The sequence below is a fragment of the Mauremys mutica genome, chromosome 2 (assembly GCF_020497125.1).
Source record: "Mauremys mutica isolate MM-2020 ecotype Southern chromosome 2, ASM2049712v1, whole genome shotgun sequence".
Classification (NCBI taxonomy): domain Eukaryota; kingdom Metazoa; phylum Chordata; order Testudines; family Geoemydidae; genus Mauremys; species Mauremys mutica.
This window is the reverse complement of record NC_059073.1, coordinates 177342136-177358427: the sequence shown is the minus strand read 5'-3', so window position 1 is coordinate 177358427 and position 16292 is coordinate 177342136. Positions and strand designations below refer to the sequence as shown.

General features: G+C 43.4%; 1 protein-coding gene across 1 annotated transcript in view; it reads left to right on the top strand.

Annotated features, from left to right (window-relative positions):
* AHRR (aryl-hydrocarbon receptor repressor) overlaps window positions 1–15242 on the top strand; it is a 127231-nt gene extending 111989 nt beyond the window's left edge. The window contains exon 10 of the mRNA XM_045003242.1: window positions 13314–15242. Within this exon, the coding sequence (XP_044859177.1) occupies window positions 13314–14433 (1120 nt within the window). The 3' untranslated portion in view covers window positions 14434–15242. The remainder of the gene's footprint in view (window positions 1–13313) is intronic.
* The last annotated feature ends 1050 nt before the right edge of the window (window positions 15243–16292 follow it).

The window sequence follows — 16292 nt, the reverse complement described above, 5'->3', positions numbered from 1 at the left end:
TCCCAATTCTTAAGACTCCCATTTATGGCTTAGAAACAACTGGGAGTCAATCCAGCTCCGGACTACAATAATTCTCTTTTTGTGGCTGCAGATTTTGGGATGGTACTGGCCTTCTAAAGTATGGGGAACACATTCAGAACAAGAAAAACTATGACGGAGGCTCTCTTCAGCAACCAGCAGAGTGTGCTGCAGGAAGCCTCCACTGTCCTGTCATTGCTGACTCCTTGGTTGCCAGTGTCCTCTTATTTTATAATACTTGGGAACCACGGTCATTTCTTGCTCTTTATGGCTGATAGCTGAATGATGTTGTCAGAGGTATGGATTTTAAAGTATCCTTGAATCTCACCCTTTAAACATTTTCTGGGATGATGTAAATAGAGAAGCTTGTGTTCAATGCAAAAGGTGTAGGTTCCCCTGAGAGTAGAATCTGTGCTCATCTTAGGAACCCATTTCTTATTACTATCGATATAAGCCTCCCTATTCACATGTTCTCTATTATTTGGTCTACCTGTGCCCATAGAACTGTACATAGACCCCGTCTATGTAGATCTCCCCTCTTCTCCACAAAAGAAGCTCAGCCATATTTCTGGCATGGTCTCTTACACCCCCCCATGGACCTTATAGAGGCCTCTCTGTAGTGTGTGCTGAGGAAGGAGGTAGAGAGTGTGTGGGATGGGTGCAGGGCCAGGAGATACGCACAGAACCCCCTCTCGATCTGTGAAAACTGTATTTAGACTGTGGCCCCTTGGCTTTGTTGCTTTTTGCCTCTGTTCCTCTCTCTGTTCCCACCTGTCTTCAGTTTCTGTGTGTTCTTCTTTTCTGCCTGTGCGCACGTACACACAAAACAAGACTCAGCAAAAAGCCCCTCTGCCCACATAATCCAAAACTCCTGGGTGCTCTATTAAGCCTTGTCTCATGGAATGTGGCTCCTCTCCCACCTTCTCCCCACAGAAACTGCACAGACTCCAATGGTTGTGCCTTCACCATATCTTTTTATTTTAAAAGTTCCCTCCACCTTTTTCACAACCTTCCCCATGCAATAGTCTATTTACAGTGCTAACATAGCTTCTGGCCCTCTCATCAGGGCCTGAGGGGAATAGAAGTTTCCCTGCTCTGAACCTCTGTGTGGCGTGGCGTGGCGTGGCATGGCTCGGCTCAGCTAACCCTGTTCCTCCCTCTCCCCCCTTTACACTTCCTTCCTGTGCTTCTTTTTATCAGCCTTGGGCTGGTGGGGTAATTGGCTCAGCTGGCCAGCCTGATTAATTCCCCCCATCGGTTTTCCCCAGGGGAACTAATTAATATCTGAGTGATCAGAGTGCAGGCTCACCTGTTTGCACTCTGCACTCTGTCATGCCTTGTTTTAGAAGTAGCCCTTTAACTATCTCACAACTATCTTAAGTACAGGGCACATTCACACATCAATTTCAATGAGTTTTTAACTAAAGATATAACAAGGTTTAACCCAGCTCATAACAGCACCCCCAATCTCAGCTTCTCCCCATCATCAGGATGAGGCCTAAAAGGTGCCACCCAATAATCCATCCCAAACAGAAAAAAAAATAATTAAAAAAATTACAAATGGTATAAACTTATGGTGTCTTTCTGTCAGACTGTCAGGGCAGAAATATAGGTAGTTGGGCCGAGTGGTTAGAGTAGGGTAGGGTAGGGGGCCAGATCCCTATGCCAGCTGGGGTTCAAAACCAGAAGGTCAGGAGCTGAGTGTCAGTTACCATGAAGGGCAATTTAAGAAACCAGGTGGTCAGTGTCAGGATACAACAGCTGGGTGAGCAATATGCAGCAGGGTGGAGTCCAGTTGTATGGACAGCTTCCTCTTCCTCCTTCCTGCTTAAGTAGGGGGAGCTGGTCAGTCTGGTGCACCGGTGTTCCACCATTTGAGACCCAGGGCTGGAGCCTTCTCTCTAACCTGGGCTTCAAGGAGTCCCAGTTCTAGCTGATGCCAGTAAGCATCAAGTGGAAGATTGGAGCATGATATCCCCCCTGCCAGGAACCCTGCAGACCCAGGTGTGAGACTCCTGGGTCGTGACACGATCCTATGCCCTAGACACATCCACTGGGCAACATTGGTCCACGTTTTTCAAGGTGTCTCCTGTAGAAGACTCATACCAGGGTTGGGGCATGAATATTTTCTGCTGTCTCCAGGTCCATCTATCAAGGCCATTGCCCTCTCCATTAGATACTAGAGCCTACCTCATTTAAGTTTAGCATCTAAAACTTTGTGAATGATGTATTCTTTATGCCCTGTATCAGAGGGGTAGCCGTGTTAGTCTGGTTCTGTAAAAGCAGCAAAGAATCCTGTGGCACCTTATAGACTAACAGACGTTTTGCAGCATGAGCTTTCGTGGGTGAATACCCACTTCTTCGGATGCAAGTGGTTCTTGAAAACATCAGAAGAAGTGGGTATTCACCCACGAAAGCTCATGCTGCAAAACGTCTGTTAGTCTATAAGGTGCCACAGGATTCTTTGCTGCTTCTTTATGCCCTGTATATGCACTGGTGGGAGGGGTCCTGTGGGGAAATGAATTCTCTGAGAATGGTTTTAGGAGTGATACATAGAACACCAGGTGGAGTCTAAGGGATCGAGGTAGGTGGAGCTTGACGGGAACCAGGTTAATTTGTTGCCAGATTTGATAGGGGCCAAGAAACTGGTAGTCAAACTTACTAGAGAGTCTGTCCATACGAAGGGTCTCTGTTGAGAGCCATACTTTTGTCACACTGAACAGGTAGGGCTCTGCTACTGAGGCTGATCTATGTGCCTGTCATAAACAGATAGTTAAGGGTTAAAGTCTGTTTTACCTGTAAAGGGTTAACATGTAGTACCTGGTGACCACCTGACCAGAGGACCAATCAGAGATAAGATTTTTTCAAATCTCTGTGGAGGGAAGCCTTTGTCTGGGTGAGAACTGTTCTTGAATCTAACAGAGGACAGTCATGTCTCCAAGTTCTCCTGGAGTAGTTTCTACTAATTAATAGTGAGTATTAATTAGAAAGGCAAATTAGTCTTATGATTTGATTTCTATATTTGCAATTGTGTGTTTGCTAAAGGAAATGCTTTATTCCTGTTTGCTGATATTGCTTTTACTGAGAAGAGGGGGAGAGGGGATTCTCTCCAGAGATTGATAAGGTTATACCCTATGAGTGCCCAGCTTGGATTCATAGAGATTCTGTATTTTCTTTTGTTCTCTTAATAAATTCTTTTCTTTTCTTTGGACTTGGTTAATTTCTTCCCTTGGGGAAATTCAGGGGAAGGGGAGGGGGAAGTGGGCTACTTCCCTGTGTGTAGAGATTCAAGGCGTTTGAATCCAGGCATTCTGTCTCCGGAGCAGGCTGGAGAGAGGGAAGAGGGGGGGAGGTTCCTCCTCTGTGAATTGATCTGTGTTCCCAAGGGGGGAAACAGGGGTGTCCCGGCCCACGGAATTGACCGGGTGGTGGCAGCCGAAGGGAAGACCTACCCTAGGATTTTGGGGTGGGGGAAGACATGCGGGTCCTCACTTTGAAACCGCCCAGTTTCAAGTGAGGGTAGACTCTGACATGGTGGCAGTGGTGTTTCGGACCCAGAGAGAGAGGCAAGGCTTTTCTACAAGAGGCACTCTGAGGCAGTTTCAGGGTTAGAAGTATTTTCAGTTTTTTGCAGGGCTTTCTGTTACAAAGCCTCCTGTGGAGCGGTACTTGCGTCCATTGTGATACAAGGTACCACTCAGGATTCCTGAGGTGGGGGGAAGGGCTCGCCAAAGTTCATTCCCATCCAACAGGAAAAACAGGTTGGGGGGGGAGACAGAAACCCTCCAGCCAGGTTTTTTTTTCTCCCTGTGTCTTTTGAAAGGATCAGAAGACAGGAGAACACAAATCCCTGAGGAATAGACCAGATTTTTCTCAGGGGTATTGTTAGCAGCAGCCTTTCAGCTGGGCTGCTGAGTACAGCAACTCAGAGCACAGGCAGTTTACAGTTTCAGCCAGGTTGGCTGGAGGCAATTTAGTTTTCCAGCAGGCTTTGTTGGAAGCATATTTTCGTTCTTGTTGCTTGGACAGGCAGCTTGAGGAAAAGGCAAGTTTCAAGCAGTTTTCAGGGTTAGGAGGAGTTTTTTTCTCTGCTGGCTATGTTGAGGAAAAACTCTTCCCTAGAGGTGTGTCCTTCCTTTGTGATATCAGGTATCACTCAGGATTCCTAAGGTGGGGGGAAGTGCTCGACAAAGTACATTCCCATCCAACAGAGAAAATAGGTTTGGGGGGGGAGACAGAAACCCTCCAGCCAGATTTTTTTCCCTGTGTCTTTTCAAATCCTCTGGAGCCAGGGAATACAAATCTCTGAGAGGATTTACTACACTTTTCTGCAGGTACTAAGTAGCACCAGCCGGTCAGCTGGGCTTATTAGGAAAATTGTTTTTTTGGAAACAGATTTTCAGCTGGGTTTAGCTGAGGCATAAGGTTTCTAACAGGCTGTGTTAGAAAAGGATTTTTTTCCTTCTTCTTTTCTTTTTTCTCCTTTTTTCTTTCTGTCTGCTTAAAAACAGCTAGGAAAGAGGTGCAAGTTTTTCTAGGAGGCTTGTTAGAAAGGACCCCCACTGTGAGGTACTTAGCAAGTGCTAGAAACAGGACAAACCAGTTTTTTTGGGTCTTCTCAGTATATCAGCAAACAGCAACTACACATTTGCAAATGAAAAGGTTTTGTTTCTTTTCTATTCAGTCTCTCGGGAATAGAGAGGGTTAGGAATTGGGGAAACCAATTCCCTGACTGCAAAGGGGTGTGGCCAGCACCAAAAAGCAACACCAGCAAGCCACACATAAAATTCACTGACTGCAGAGGGGTGTGGCCAGCACCAGAAGGCACTGTTCCCCATCCCAAGAAATTTCCCACCTACATGGCAGGTGAGGACACTAAGGCCTTCTTCAAAAAGGTTAAAAGGACCTGCCATGGGTACAGCATCCCTGAAGACCAGTACAAGGACTGGTCAGGAAAAAGGACTTTTGCTGTCTATTACAATTATTCCATCCCCATGCTACTGGGGGAAGACTTGGCCAACCATGTGCAGCTGGCCAAGAGGGGGGGAGTGGTCACCCGCGGCCAGGCCAAACAAGCAGGCACTCCCATCCCTGTTCCTGAGCCATCCACCAGGACCCTGTCTGTGTTACCAAAGACCCAGACAGAGGTGGTGGAACCGGATCTCATGCCAACAACTACAGCAGCCATAGTACATCCAGTCCCAGGACCGGAACTGGAAAAGCAACCAGCGGCAGAACCAGCGCCAGCACTGATGCCAGCGCTTGCAACTCCACTCTGACAGTGCCATTTGTAGTCTTTCATTTTTTCGAGGTGTTCCTCACTTCCTCCTGGATTTCATGGATCCATTGTACTGATCTGAGGTGGTCAGGGTAGAGGAGGTCGAGGGTAGCTTTGGTGAAATTCAGGGTTGTACCCAGAGTCAGCGCAAAAAAAAAGTGGGGGGGCTTGGGTCCATGGATGGCTGGTCTGCATTATTACATGCAAACTCAACATAGACTCAACATCCTGGTGATAATTGACATAGCATTGCAGGTACTGTTCAAGGATCTAATTCACCTTCTCTGGCTGTTCAACTGGGATGGTAGGTGGAGGTGTGGTATGTATGTATCCTCAGTAACATAGTTTCATGCTAGAACCAGGAAGTGAATTGTGGCCCTTGATTGGAGGTAACATGATCAGGGAGGCCATGGAGACTGACTATGTGGTTTATCCATAGCTGGGCAGTTTCCACAGTAAAGGGTGGACCAGTGCAAGGAATTAAGTGGGCCATCTTGGAGAAGTGGTCTACCACAGTCCAAATCTGGTAATTCCATGATGAAAACTAAGGCAATGGCTGTTTGGGGTCAGGATGGGTTTTCCAGAGGTTGGGAAAAGTTGCTGGGTTCATGGTTTAGTTCCTTGACAGAGGTGCATACATCGCAGGAAGCCTGCATTGAATGCCTGCTTTGAGGGGCACTGTGACATTACCCAGGATACAATTTGGACTATTGAACAGCTGTGTCCTCTCAATTCTCCACGCTAGGGTACCTTTTACACTGCTTCGCTGTGAGAGTAATCACTCCTGGTCTGCTCACATTCTGCCTTCAGCATGTAAATTGCTCCCAGCTATACAGTATGAATGCTATGGCCAACCACTCTTAAATTACACTGCAGAACAACAACACCAAATTCCCAGTCCCAGATTTTCCCCCAGAAATTTGTTTCTTGTACTGCCCAGCCCTCTCCTGGAAAACACAAGCTCATATAAAGTACATCTTTTATTAATAGAAAATGAAAAACAAAATCTGTTATCTCAAATGGATTTTCCCAAACACTTCCATTCAAACACACTGGTTTAGATAAAACAATAAAACAAGTTTATTAACTATAGACAAATAGATTTTAAGCGATTACAAGTAATGAGGCATAAAAGTCAAAATTGGTTACAAAGAAATAAAAGGTAAACTGCAACCAATACCTAACAAGCAGCTAAGTAAATTCAAAGCAAAAGTCTCTCTCACCTCATGCATCAGCAGTCTTACTGGCTGAAATCCTTTCAGATAGGATCCCTCCCTCAGTCCAAAGCTATTTCTTTGTTCCTCAGGTGTTGCAGCTGCCAAGGGTAGAGAAAAAAAGGAGGGATAACTTGGGTCATCTGTTCCCCATTCTTATACTTTTCTTCTTCTTTGAGAATCATCTCCAGCTGGGGTTTAGGAGACAAGAAGTCTGTGGGAAGCTGTTTCTTTGCCAAGATGTAAATTTTTCACTCACACCCTTTTTCCTGCCAGTTAACCAGGTGATAGTTCATTTGGTTTCATTGTCATCCGGCTGAGGCATCAGTTTGCCTATTGTTTCCGAGGAACTGGTTTGTGACTGCTTTTCTAAACCAGGAACATGTCTCAGTAATGTTATACCATAGAATTCTATAACTGTACATACAATGTTGCTGCACATACTTTACCAGGACAATAATGATCAGCAAATTATGAGTTTTCAAATGATACCTCACAAGCCATACTTTGTACAAAATGTATCATAGTCTTGATACATAGGGGTACAGATTGTCACAGGCACATTTGAGGCCAGCAGAAGAAGAAGGACACTTGGCTGTTAGAGCACCCAAAGTGTCCCATCAGTGGGGAGTCATGACATAACGGTACAACAGCCACTCTTGCTGGACCCAGGGGAATGTAAATACAGTTATTTGCAAAGGTGGTTACCTCCCAGGTGTCATGTGGCTCTTTGTTTATGTCAGCTAGTTCACTGAACGGAATCCCTGAGGCAGAGACAGAACAGATAGTGGCAGAGAGCTGCATTAAGAACGTTTCAAGGCTTGAGAATATGGGTCAGTTGCTGGCTGAGGTGTTGTGGGTTGGGACTATATTCTCCCTTTTGGGGCAGGGCATTGGCCTTGCCATTTTTAGTCCTGGAGCAGTATGTAATGGTAAAACTGAATTGTGAGATGAACAAGGCCCTCTGGAGCTGTCATTGGTTTGGGGCCTTAGCCCTGCAGAAATACTCCAGGTTTTTATGGTTGGTAAATATTTGGACTGGCAGATGAGCCCATTCTAAGTAATGTCACCACTCCTCAAAGGCAATTTTGATTGCCAGAAGTTCTTTATCTAGGATCTCGCAATTTTTCTCTCTGGGGGTAAGTTTTCTAAAGTAATAGGTGTGTGGGTGCATTACTTGTTTTTGGGAGAAAATCAGGCTGGAGATGAACTCCAACAAAAGCTTGCATGACATCAGGGTGGGCCAATATGGGAGCCATAGTGAGGGGTGCAATTTGCTTCAAAAAATTTGGAATGAACCATCAATAGAAATTTGCAAAACCCAAAAACCACTGTAGGTCATATACATTGTGGGGTGCTGCCCAGCCATGGACAGCCTGGAGTTCGTGCAGGTCCATCTTGATTCCCTCTAGGAACAGAATAAAATCCATGAACTCTTGGGAGAGCTGGTCAAATGCACACTTCTGGAGCCTGGCATAAAGACCATTGTAGCCTCTCCAGAACAGTTCGGACATGAATGGTATGCTCTTCAGCATTGTCTGAAAAGACCAATGTATTGTCCAGACAGACCACGGCGCACAATCCAATATGTCTCGTAACACATTGTTAATAAAATGTTGGGAGTTTGTCAGCACATTTGTCAGCCCTAACAGCATCACTAAATATTCAAAGTGGCTGTAGCAGGTTCAGAAGGCAGTCTTCCATTCATTCCCAGCCCTGATGCACATGAAGTTGAAGGCTCACCAGAGGTCCAGTTTGTTGACATGTGGCCCCTACACAGTCCAGTAATTCTGGAATCAGGGTTAGTGGATACCAGTTCCTGATCATTATCTGGTTTAAGGCTCAGTTGTCAAGCTAGAGTTGGAAACTGACATTTTTTCCCTTGATGAAGAGGACCAGTGCACCAGTTGGTGAGGTTGACTTGAGAATGACCCCTCTGGCCAGGTTCTCCTGGAGGTATTTACTGAGTGCAGCTAGCTCAGGTTCTGACATGGCATAAATCCACCCGAATGGTATTTACGCTCCCAGCTGCAATTCTGTGGGGCAGTCACAGTCCTGATGTAGAGGGAGGGTTTCTGTGAGCTTCTTTTCAAACACTTTGGCATAGTCATGATATTTAAGATGGAGTTCTGAAGTAGGTTTGGTGGGCATCCCTACTTTGGTGATCATCTCCATCTGAAGCCCCCGAGTGCTGGGGCAATGTTGATTTACTCCTGAAAATACTGCTGACAGAATTTTGAAGGGAAACTGCCCTCCTGCTCTTACCAATGAATGAGATGATTATGAAGAGTCCTCCAAGAGAAGCCAAGAATCAGAGGGGAGTGAAGGGATTGAATGATGCTGAATCAAAATATTTCTCAGTGCCCCTGGATAATGGCTTCCAGGTGGACTGTATTTTCGATCATTAGACCTGAAGAAAGATGGGAGCCATCAGCCATCAATATTTTCCATAGATCCAGAGTGGCTTTGTGTCACAAAGGAATCTGCAGGGCCTGGGTTGTCGCTGCATCTATGAAATTGTCAGCTGCTCCTGAATCAGTGAGGGTTCATTAGATGGGAATCCATTGGGGATCTCCAGGGATGCACAGTCAGATAGGCACCTGCAAGTGGGAAGCCCCTGGATGGAGCTGGGTGCATGCCCCAGGCAGGACTGAGGTGCAGGGGAATTCTTTTTTCACACAGCCCAGGGCAGTCCTTCTTACTGACCCTGAAGTGACTCATTTCCTGAGTTTCTTGGAGCTTGAACAGGACAGGCAGAAGGTTTGCCACAATAGAAGCATAGGTGGTGCCAAGAGAATTGCTCCTTTTCTTTGGGGGTGAGCTGTCAATGAGCCAGATCCACTTGCACTGGTTCAGCAGATGAAACAGGCACCAGTTAATAGTACGTGGATGGGGGCTGCAGAGACCCTCATTTTCCTCCCTTCATTCCTGTAACTGAATATCTATGTGGATGGCAGGGTCAATGAAGGTGTCCAGACCCATGGGCATTTTGCCATGGGTACAGCATCCCTGAAGACAATAGAAGCATAGGTGGTGCCAAGAGAATTGCTCCTTTTCTTTGGGGGTGAGCTGTCAATGAGCCAGATCCACTTGCACTGGTTCAGCAGATGAAACAGGCACCAGTTAATAGTACGTGGATGGGGGCTGCAGAGACCCTCATTTTCCTCCCTTCATTCCTGTAACTGAATATCTATGTGGATGGCAAGGTCAATGAAGGTGTCCAGACCCATGGGCATTTCCATGTGGGCCAGTTCATCTTTGACCCCATCAGAATTGGTACTGCTGCACTGCCTTGTTCCACTCCACGGTCACAATGAGATGATGGAAATGGGCCACATAGTAAGCAACAGTTACCCTGCCACTGCCAGAATTTCCTTAGAGCAGCCTTAGCCAAATGGGCACAAGGCGGGTCATTGAAGATCGCTCATATAGATTGGAGGAAGGCATTCCAATTTGACAAAACTGCTGTTACTCTCCAGCAAGGGGGAGGCCCAGTCCAACACTTCCCCCATCAGCAGGCAGATTACCAAGACCATACTGGCCAGGTCAGAGGTGTACATCTGGGGATGCAACATGAATAGAAAGTAGCATTGGTCCATGAAACCCCAGAATTGCTAGTGACTCCCATCGAATTGCTATGGTAGGGGTTCTGTGGGCCCAGCCTTTCTGTCCCTCCGCCCAGTCATTAATTTGAGCTATAATGTTGAATTGAGCCAAATAAGTCTCCTAGAATTTTGCCCTCAAAGATACTGCGTTTTTGCATAATTTGAGCTGGGACAATCCCCTAGCCTCTACCCTTTGGTCCCTGTGGGTTACAAACAGGGTAGAAAAAAGTTGAAAATGTCTGGTCTTACCCAGTTCCTCCGGCTGGCCCAAGTCCTCATCCATGTGGCTGCTTTCCACTGTGGTCAGTGACCCTTTGATTTCCTTCTAGAGCTCATTTTTTAAATCCATAAATCCTTGATCCAGCTCATCTCAATTAGCAAGTTCTGGATTAGCTATAGCTAATATCCATTTTATCATTCCAGACTGGGAGTTTTGCAGCTGGAATTCCCAGTCAGTCCAAATGCTTTGTAGTTGTTGCGCCAACAGAGTTTTCAGCTCTGCCTGCAAGTCATCTTTGAGCTCTTTCTGGTAAACCTCCAGATGCTGCTTTAATCCCTGTTGTGAAGCCTCCAGCTCCTGTTTCAGGTCTTGTTTTAAATCATTTTAGTCCTGTTATAATTCCTGATGACCTTTTTTGCTCTCTACAAGCACCACCATTATTTGTTCTATCTTGGTTCAGCAGGAACACCAGCTCATAGTCTCACTCCTTGGAAGCTGGATATCACTCCTCACATCAGTGTATCACTCCTCATTTCAGACCTGTGCAGCTAGTCAAAGTTTAGGGTCCTGGGGATTTTCCAGCTGGAAGCACAACTTGATGCAGTCTGGTAGTTTCTTTGATGCAATCTTGTTTATTTACAAACCATGTACAAAATTCTGCTTCTCCAAGTGCAGGAGGAACCAAGAACAAAAGGAGTAGTTTCTTAACTCGGAGCCTCAAGTCTCTTTAGCCAATAGACTAAAAAACTCTCTACCTTTCTCCAGGGTCGCACTGTGCTCCTCAGCTGTTGGTTGGCTTTTTTTGTTTTTTGCCTCTGCCTTTCTCTGTGTTCTTATCTGTTCCTAGTTTCTATATGTTCTCTCTTGCCATGTGTACACGTATGCGTGTGCACACACAAAAAACAATACTCAACAAAAAGCCACTCTGCCTACGCAATCCAAAACTCCTGGGTGGGATCTATTAGCCCTTCTTTGGATGTGGCCCCTTAACTGTCCCACAACTATCTTAAGTGAAGGGTATGTTCACACATCAATTTCGATGAGGTTTTAATACAACCCGTAACAAAATGTTACCCCACTTGTAACGATACGAGCTGTATCTTTCCCACTTTGGCTGTCCCAGGGCTGGGAAGCAGGAGAGGAGGCAGTGGGCCGCTATACAGATAGCTCTTGCTTCCTGCATATGCCCCAAAAGAATTTCTAGACATCTTTCAGCTGTAGGGGGTGGATCCCATAATCTTGCCTACGAAGAGAGAAACCCCATCTCTCCCCAGGGAATCCCTCTCCCAAAATCTCCTGCAATCTGTTACTCCAGTCCAGGGAATGAATTGGACCATTAAGAAGCAGACTCAAGATGGCTTCTCTTCTTGTTCAAGTCTCTATTTTTGTGTTTGTTTTCTGTGTAATTTAGGAAACTCTTTGATTCATATTTGGATGCCTTTGTTACCCAGTGGATAGTTAAATACCTCTATTGAGCATGGTAATCATGTGGCATGGAGTACCATGAGCATTGGTCCATGAGGCTCCATTCTTATTGTCCCCTAGCTAGACCAGGTGGGCTGTAGCAGATACTCAACTGTTGTTCTTGTATTTTGTTCATCACCACTTGCATCCTTGCCCCACAGTCTGCCTTTTCAAATTGTGCAGTAGCTTGCTGGAAATGTAAATTTGTTTGCCATAAAATGGCATCCTTTCCCCCATTCTCCTCCTACTTATATACAAATACTTTAGTATAATGCTTGTCTTCATGCTTTATTTCAGAACAGTCCCATCTTCTGCTTTACTTTTTACATTAGATGTTAGGTTTTTCCCCCCATTTTTCACTGATTTCTAAAAGCTGTTGTTGCTGCATCATACTTGTCTTTCTTCCTGAGATGTTAATATTTAGCAGGGGGTTGAAACCCATTAATATTATAAGTACATACTTACAACTTCTCTGTCCCTCCTTAATCTATGTTTGTTGTAATGTGACAGTTTCCACATTATAACAGCATGGGCTCCCCCTACTGAGGATTCTTGTATTTACACACTGAACCCATTCTCACAAACAAAAAATTACAAGTATTGAGCTAAGTAACTAGCTTCTGAAATCCCCATCAGTTTTCTCTCTCTTCCATTTTGAGTTTCTAATTCTGATACCACTTTTCCCCAAAGTTTGGCTCTGTACCTTAAATAACTTGGATTCAGTGTCTCACATCTTTCCTTTCTGATTAATCAAAGTCCCAAGAATTACTATACCTATTATCCAAAACCTAAGGCCAATTTTTTCATAATTTTGTGTGCTTCATGTGTAGCTAATAAGAACTAAGGGATCACAGCGCCTCATAAAATCAAGCAGAAGGTGTCCCAAGCTGGACACATGAAAATGGAAACACCCAAATTAGTGAATGCTTGGGAATATTAGTCTGGACACTTCCTCTGAGCACTTCTTTCATCTCCTACAACAAACTTCTTTTGAAAAAAACACACCTCTGCAGCTCTTACTCAAACCACTTAAATCAAAAAGTTCCTAACTATGTAGTACTATTTCATTTAAACTACTGTGAACTCTGTTTTATTCCACACTATAGAAACCATTCTGTATACTGGTATACTATGTTGAATAAACCATTCTGTATATTGAAACCATTTTTCTGCCCAGAACATTAGGGTGATTTTTTTAATGAAAAAGATAATAAAAGTACAACTTTTTACTATTTTATTTAAGATAATGGTAAAATGTACACCAAAAGTGGAATGGAATTAAACATACATACAGTAGTTTAAATGAGATGACCTTGCACTGTGTGTGTGCATAGTATAAATATGGAATACATTATAAGATTATTTGGTATGGGTATAAGATTCCTGCATTACTCAAATATGAATTAAACTTCTATCATAGCACTCCATTCTATATTCTACATGGGTAACACACAGTACGGGAAAAATATTTTAGAAACATTTGACTGACTGACTTTTTCTACCTTTATTGAAAGGGAAGAAGATGTGCACCTGAAGGTACCAAAGAACATCACAAGTTTGAAAGGACACAAGGAAGCACTTAACTATAACTGTGCCATTGAAACTTTGGGACAGATGAAGCATCTTAACTGGACAGCTGTAAAAAATGAACAGGATAGCATAAAAGTGAAGTTTGAACCTAATATAAATAACAAGTGTTTCATGCAAGAGGAATCTCTCAATTCTAACACATTACTTTTAGGTATCCAAAACAACTGCAACACAAACAACATTTGGACTTTAAAAAATTCATCAAGTTCTTGTTCTGTAAATCAACGCATGAATACATGTCCGAGCAGAAAAGTTGGACCGTTCTGTAACAGAGATCAAAGTCTTTTAAATTTAGCATCAACCTGTCCTTCTCACTGGGGTACTACAGAAAATTGCCAGTCTTATTCAGGCTTACAGCAATTTACAGTGGAGAACTACACTACAGACCCTGTGAAATTACAACATCCACTGATGTACCCAGAAACTCTACACAACACAGTATTTCCTCTAGATATGCCCATCAAAACTGAATATGATTCTGATTCTGAAAATGTAGCTGATAGCTACATGTTGTCACAAAGTCGAGCCTGGCTGGATGAGAATGGTGTGGTGAAAAAGCAGCTGATTGGCTACCCTAACATGGTGCACCTTAAAACAGAATCGGACCTCAGTGAGCAACTGTCTCCTTGTCAAAAACAAAAGCACTATGCTTACACACCACACAATTGGCAATGCATTGTAACAAATCATACCAACAATATGAATAGAAACAGATCATGTAAAGGGTTACATAACAAAGAGATGACACAGGTTTGCCCCCAGAACTCTGCATGTTTGGAAAGCATCCATGACTTTCAGCGTACAGACTTCTACAATCAGTTCTATAACCCCAATTCAGTAGAAGAGAAAGAGCAGAATAACCAGATTTTTAAAATGCAAGGTGAGTTTAAAAATCCCTGCTTGGTTCACGCAATCAAGCGTGAACCCTCGGATTCTCCACCATTGTCTGATAATGGGCAGGATGGAATAGAGATGATCTTCCCTGAAAATGCATTAACGGGTCCTATGCCTCATAAAACAACTGAATGTACATTTTTACAATAGATTTTGTAGCATCTGGAATATTTATGATATTGAAAAACAAGAAGAAGTTGTAGATTATCTTCCTGTTGGACTACATGAGTAACTACAATTAAAAACCAAAGAGAAAAGATTTAAAAAAAATATTACTCTTCTTAGTGATCTTTGGGAAAGGGGTGAAGTAAAACTACAGATATCATGGCAAAGTGCTAATTCAGACTTCCTATAGGTGTACCAGTTTAACTTTTTCAAGCTTCCCCTCTTATCTGTTGTATATCTGACTGCATTATTAACGTCTAACTGTATCTTCCTCTTGCCTTTATTCTATTGTTCATGGCATGATGTGAGTGAAATCCTGGCCCCACTGTGAAGTCAATGGCAAAATTCCTATTGACTTCACTGAGACCAGACTTTCAACCTGTGAATCTAAGGTCTATATTTTTAGTTTTAGTTTCTCCAGTAAAAGGGATCAGCTATTGCCTTCTCCCCACATTAATTTAATCACCTTCAGGCAAGGGCTTCTCAAATCACAATTGCTTAATTTATAGGAAGACCATTATAGTGGTAGACTCAGGGACTCAATCTATTTAGCTTGACAAATAGAAAGTTAAAGGGTGATCTGATCACAGTCTATAAGTACCTACATGGGGAACACATTTAATAATGGATTCTTCAGTCTAACAGACAAAGATATAACATGATCCAATGGCTAGTAGTCGATGGTAGACTAATACAGACTGAAAATAAGGTGCAAATTTTTAAACAGCGAGAGTAATTGACCATTGGAACAACTTTCAAAGGGTTGTGGTGGATTCTCCATCATTGGCAATTTTAAATCAAGTTGGGATGTTTTTCTAACAGGAATGCTCTAGGAATTATTTAGGGGACATTCTATGGCCTGTGTTATACAGGAGGTCAGACTAGATGATCACAGTGGTCCTGTCTGGTCTTGGAATCTACAAATCTGTTAACTCAAAATCCAGTCACCTTACAAAAACGAGCTACAATTATTTTCAGCTACTATACCTCTTCCTTAGTTACCCTGACAATTTTTATGTTTTACCAATCACATTTCCTATATTAAAAATATTAATCTCTCCCTGTTGTTTTTTGAAAGATCCACATAAAAAACAGGAAAATTTGACTAATTATCCATTATGCAGGAGAGATAGTGACACACAGAGTGTTAAATTCATACACTTACAAAAATTGTGTTACTTGTAACATTAATTGGAAAGAAAATCAGACAATTTTTTTTAATTTGATGATGTCTCTTTAATTGGTCACTGTGCTGTCCCCTGACTTCATGACTAGTTCCCATGTCAGTCTTCAGGTGATTATGGGAACAATTTTTCAAAAGGACCTAGACGTACATCTGCACTGCAGTAAAAGGCCCACTGGCTCAGATCAGCTGACCTTGGGCTCACGGGACTTGGGCTGCAGGGCTATAAAATTGCAGTATAGATGTTCAGGCTCAGGTTGTAATCTGGGCTCTGAGACCATGCAAGAGAGGTGGGTCTCAGAGCCCAGGCTCTAGCCCAAGCCCAAACCCAAACATCTACATTGCAATTTTTAGCCCTGCAGCCCAAGTCCTGTGAGTCTGAGTCTGCTGACCCAGGCTCTGAGACTAAGTTCCATGGATTTTTTATTTGTAGTGTAGACATGCCCTAAGTCACAGGTTCTTGTGAAAATTTTGCCCTAGGTCCTTCCGTGTAGAAGGTTGCTGAGTTATTTTATTTGTACTGAAAACAATATAATGCAATCTACAACTTCTATTTTGTTTTTTATTGTTCGCTTCCTGCACTACTGTTTTTAAATTGCACTATTTCAACTTTAAATCACTTTCCCATATATAAAAGGCATATTATGAAGAAAATGCTTAG